The sequence below is a fragment of the Euprymna scolopes genome, chromosome 23 (genome assembly GCF_053919585.1).
Source record: "Euprymna scolopes isolate OS-2025 chromosome 23, ASM5391958v1, whole genome shotgun sequence".
NCBI lineage: Eukaryota > Metazoa > Mollusca > Cephalopoda > Sepiida > Sepiolidae > Euprymna > Euprymna scolopes.
The window spans coordinates 49685456-49691455 of record NC_136504.1 but is presented as its reverse complement, the minus strand read 5'-3'; the positions used below and the strand labels follow the sequence as shown (position 1 = coordinate 49691455).

Here is a 6000-nt window from a genome sequence, read left to right as displayed (position 1 = left end):
AGGTTGTATAAACCCGCCGTTCCCTGGAGAGGGACCCCCTCCACCTACCTCATCCAACCGTCTGTCGGTGTCTGTGAAGAGATTTGAGACTTTGGAAAAACTTACTACGAATTGAATGATAATTGTAAAAACATTTTTGTACATAATTTTGTGAAGCTTCTGTAGATAGACTACAATTGTTTGACTTTCTTCCTGCCTGCCGCTTCGATATTCGCTTTCAGCATACCAGATTTCATGTAACAACCTCAGAGAAGACTAAATGACAGGAGCCGAGAATTCTAGAGAAATAAGAGTCCTTCACCACCTTCTCGCGTGAGGGGTTACACACACACACACACACACACACATATATATATATATATATATATATATATATATATATTTATATATATATATATATGTATGTAACCCCTCATATATATATATATAGTGAATAAATGACAAAAACCTATATTGCAAATTTCACGATGTTGACCATCTTATAATTTATTCCTTTAATTCAGCTGACATTTACAATTCTTGACAGTATCTGTTTCGTAACGAGAAATCAATCACTTAATTATTATAGCAATCAGTGAATCTATTATGCCCTTAGCTTATCATCATCTGAAACATGAATTTTGGAATATAGTTTTTTTGTCATTTATTCACTATATTGCTCTGTAATTACATTGAGCTTCTTAAATAAGGATTGGTATAGATTATAAGAAAAGATATTTCTACAGAAATATATATATATATCGTTATATATATATATATATCGTTATATATATATATCGTTATAGATATATATATATAGTTATAGATATATATATATCGTTATATATATATATCGTTATATATATATATATATCGTTATATATATATATCGTTATATATATATATATCGTTTTATATATATATATATCGTTTTATATATATATATATCGTTTTATATATATATATATATATATATATCGTTTTATATATATATATCGTTTTATATATATATATCCTTTTATATATATATATATATATCCTTTTATATATATATATATATATCCTTTTATATATATATATATATCGTTGTATCGATTGGTTTCCTAGATATATATATATATATATATATATATATTGTGTATATATATACGATATATATACGTATATCGATATACGTATATATTGTATATATATACGTATATCGATATATATATACGTGTATCGATATATATATGTATATCGATATATATATATATATCGATATATATATCGATATATATATATCGATATATATATATCGATATATATATATATATCGATATATATATATATATATATATATATATATATATATATATATATATATATATATATATATATATATATATGTATATCATTGTATCGATTGGTTTCCTAGATGTAAATCCAATGAAACTCACGTGATTATATAATGTTTATATAAGTTTTGGCATGGTTACTCCAATTGTTGTATTACAATAACAAACAGATTAGATTTTTGTTTTAAATATTATGTGTCACACGATACGATTAAAAAGTGTCATAGTGTTGTTTAAAAATATGGTAGCACAAAATGGTCACTATTTTGACGTTTTCTGTGTTCTGTGAAACGTATTTTTAATTGTATGTGTACTTAAACTTCAACTACACTGAGCGTTTTGTGCGATCGTACTTTGCCACACAAAATGTGGCGATATTGGTGTTTTATGTAACAAGTTTAAATTATCTATATAATATTTCGCTTTGTCTGTCTGTTCGTTCCACTTTATCTTGGAAACTACTGAACCGGTCTCAACAATTACATTTTTTAAACCAACTCTAAGAAATACATAGTAAAAAATATGAAAGGAAAATTCAGTTAAGAACAAAGGCTTTGTGAAAAGAGAATAATTGATAATAATGACAAAATCTACATCATATATTAACGTCCCCCCTCTGTTCGTTTCAAAATACACCCACCCTCATTCGCTCTGTGTCTTGAAAGTCCATTTATTTTATTTTAATTTTTGCATGAAGCCGGTAATTTAATTTTTAATTTAGATTTAAAAAAAAACAGAACAAGATTCATAATATAATGTAAGTTTGATAAAAGAGAGAGGGCAAAAAAGCATGAAGCAGGGGTTGTATTTTTGGTGACAAGGTAAAAACTGGAGGAGTTATCTACCCTTGTTTATTTATTTTATAAATATTACTTTTGTATTTCATCACTAATAAGACCTTTTTCGTTATTAAATCACTATTTTTATTTGTATATTCTTGTTCTTTATGGAGACTAGAAAGTGAACCTTAGATTTACTTTTGGCCGTCTTGAAACTCCTCCCTTATTTTGTGATTTAGTCCTCATATTTGATGAGTGGTGTTTCTGACAAAGAGGGAAAATTGCTGTTTTGGGGGTCGGAATCTATCCATCCCACACTTATACTTGACTAGGTTTTGACCTTGAAGTTATATTTTTGGGGCTCCTTACAATACGTAGTGTCATGCCTTGTCTAGACTGATTTCTAGTATAAAAATATATTGTTTATTATTTGTGTTCTTAAATGCAGAGAGGTGCATTGCTATAGCGGTCTAACTTCGAGAATATAGATATGTGTGTGTTTAATTTTATAATTTGTGTTGTCGTTGGAGATGTTATGTGTCTATTTTTTAAAGTTTTGTTGTTATTACTTTATAGTCCCCTGGTATTTGCCCAACCCTCCTCACAAACACACTCCATAACCTCTCAAAATAAGTTGGACACAAATTAATCAACATTTGCCCAGGTTGAAGATTAGGTTCTTTGAACATTGGCATATTTCCAGAACAAGAGAGCGAATAAACGGTCAAAGAATGTATGGGTACAAGAAAGATTGCATTTGTGTTGGAAAATGGATCCGAGACCCCCCCCCCTCTTCTTTCTTAATTTTGGCCGCGTAAGAAAAACAGATAAGAAATGTCTTCAGCTTTCATTCTTCCAGGGTTTTTTTTTTCTGATGAAATGAAATCAAAAAGATCACAACCGCCGGACCTGTTGAAAAAATAAAAATGAAAAGATGTCAAATGGGAGACAAAAATAAGAAAAGACAAAAATATGTAAACAAAAAAGACAAAAATACGAAAAGACAAAAATATGTAAACAAAAAAAGACAAAAATAAGAAAAGACAAAAATATGTAAACAAAAAAGACAAAAATAAGAAAAGACAAAAATATGTAAACAAAAAAAGACAAAAATAAGAAAAGACAAAAATATGTAAACAAAAAAGACAAAAATAAACAAAGACAAAAATATGTAAATAAAAAAGGCAAAAATAATAAAAGACAAGATTATATTTAAAAAAAAAAGAAAAAAAACATGGCTTCGACTAATATTTTGCCTTTTTATTTGTATAGAAAGTTCATCGTGAGTATATATATATATATATTGTTTTTAAAATATAATTACCCACTGACACGTGTTTCATCGTCTACGACTCATCAAAGTGGCTGAATCTAGTGTGATGAAAACAAATAACATATATATATATATATATATATATATATATATATATATATATATATATATATATATATATATAGCAAACGTCTGTATGTATGCTATGCTAAAACTTGAAAATTACTCAACAAACCCCTACAAAGTTGGTACTTTTTAAATCGACATAACTCCTCACAAAAATAATATTCAAAGTTTAGAAATAAATTCTTCATTGGTTAAATGCCATTTATATCATTTTTTTACACAGAGTTTTTATATACATATACACATTTATATATACATTATATATATATATATATATATATATATATATAGTGAATAAATGACAACAACCTATATTCCAAAATTCATGATGTTGACCATCTTATAATTTATTCCTTTAATTCAGTTGACATTTACAATTCTTGACAGTATCTGTTTCGTAGCGCAAAATCAATCACTTCATTATTATATCAATCAGTGAATCTATTCTGCCCTTAATTCATCCTATATATATATATATATATATTGTTTTTAAAATATAATTAACCACTGACACGTGTTTCGTCATCTACGGCTCATCAGAGTGGTTGAATCTAGCATGATAAAAAACAAATAACGTCTATATATATATATATATATATATATATGTATATATATAAAGCAAACGTCTGTATGTATGCTGTGCTAAAACTTGAAAAATACTCAAAAAACCCTATAGAGTTATAAATTGGCATAACTCCTCAAAAAATAATATTCAAAGTTTAGAAATAAATTCTTTGTTGGTTAAATGCCATATATATCATTTTTTACACAAAAGTTTTTTTTTTTCTTCTTTATGCTGACTCGAGTTATGTGCGTATATTTATATCCAGATAGGGGAATGGGCTGCGTGAAGAAGAGGGGAGAAGAGAAGGGAGAAAAAACCGTGGAAGGTGGGGGGGGTAGAAGTTATGCTACAGCTTTGACCCGGGCAATTCCAGGTCACACTATGCTACATAACTAGAAAAAATGCTTGTAAGATTATATGAAAAGCAACACTATTATATATTCCCTCCCCCCCCCCCCCGTGTCTCATCCTCACTGGGGTTATAAGCACCTTCATTGATGCGAAGATTATGTAATATCTAGCTTCACTAACCTCCCGACACCAACTAGCTTTAATTTAAAATATCTCTTTTAAGCTAATCGATCTTTGAAAGGAACCAAACTTACCATTAGGTTCTTCATTTCTGTAATGCCCTCTCCTTTTGGGAGATTTTCATCGAAAACTTCCTGAAATTCAAAGAGAACAAAATTGAAAGAACAAATTAAATTAATTTGATCTTGTATAATAATCAATAGAGAATTGGCTCTATAGATAAATAAATACGAAATCTGCATGAATTAAAATATCATATTTAAGCATATTTTACAGTCGGGCAACGCCTGGTGACCTGGTAGTTTAGTGATAAAAATGATATTTTGTAAAAAATAATTATGACGGACTGATAAAAATCTATTTAATACTATAATTATCTTGATTGGTTGATTAGTTGCACATTGAATGTATTAGATAGAAGGTGGGTATTAAAGACAAAAGCTTCATAATGTGAAGGTTACAGATTCAATCCCTGTAGAGGCCATATACTTTATCTTCAACTAGCCTACTCGAGTCCCGGCGTTTCCCGGGAAATTAGATTAAGTGACAAAATTTTAAGCAATCAACTAACTGCTTCTTAATTGTAGAAACCATGGAAGAGTGCTCCCCCCCCCCTTAAACTGCAAAGAACCAATGCCATGCCTCAACCTCAATCAAGAGAAAAATGGCTTAGATTTTGTTGACTTTGGTGCCGAAGGATGCTAGACAAACAAATGATTTGTTTGTTCTTGCAATTACTTTATGTTATTTACTGTTGGTTTATCGAAGAAAATATATATTTCCTTTTTTTCATCAATAAAGATAAATACTACTATTGCTATATATCGGGATTAAGTTAATTTTGTTTTTTTTATTAATTTTTTTTTTTTTCATCTTTCAAACTGGGTGCATCGTTATGATTTTGTTTTTATCAAAGGCAGTTTTTACAAAGAGTAATGCTAATCAATTAAATGTTATATGCAAATGAATGGCTCTTGTCTTGGGGAGGCTTCATGCTTCGACAAGCTTTTGGGCTTGACTTTTACTCCTAACCTGAAATGGAACATGTATATCAAATCCATTGCCAAGGTCACTGGAAAAATAGTGGGATCCTTTTACCGCTCCAGTAGATATCTCACTCCTGGTGCAATTCTCTACCTATATAAAAGCCAGGTGCGGCAAACGATGGAGTACTGTTGCCACACCTGGGCAGGAGCTGCTAGAACCAGCTTATCCTGCATTGACCGAGTTCAAAATAGACTTTGTAGCTTAATGGGGGATGGCCATTTTTCTTCCCTGACACCTCTTTCCCACAGAAGAGACGTTGCGAGCCTGTCTCTGCTTTATCGTTATTTTAATGGCAAGTGCTCAGCTGAACTTCAATCTATGGCCCCCCCTCGCCAAACTTTCACGAAAAGCACTCGTCTAGCC

General features: G+C 29.7%; 1 protein-coding gene across 1 annotated transcript in view; it reads right to left on the bottom strand.

The window, feature by feature from the left end:
- Window positions 1–2236: 2236 nt before the first annotated feature.
- The window catches only part of LOC145245886 (shootin-1-like), a 201293-nt gene continuing 197529 nt past the window's right edge, over window positions 2237–6000 (bottom strand). The window contains exons 17-18 of the mRNA XM_080107611.1: window positions 4665–4724; window positions 2237–3004 (exon numbers count right to left, since the gene is read on the bottom strand). Of these exons, the coding sequence (XP_079963737.1) occupies window positions 2990–3004; window positions 4665–4724 (75 nt within the window). The 3' untranslated portion in view covers window positions 2237–2989. The remainder of the gene's footprint in view (window positions 3005–4664; window positions 4725–6000) is intronic.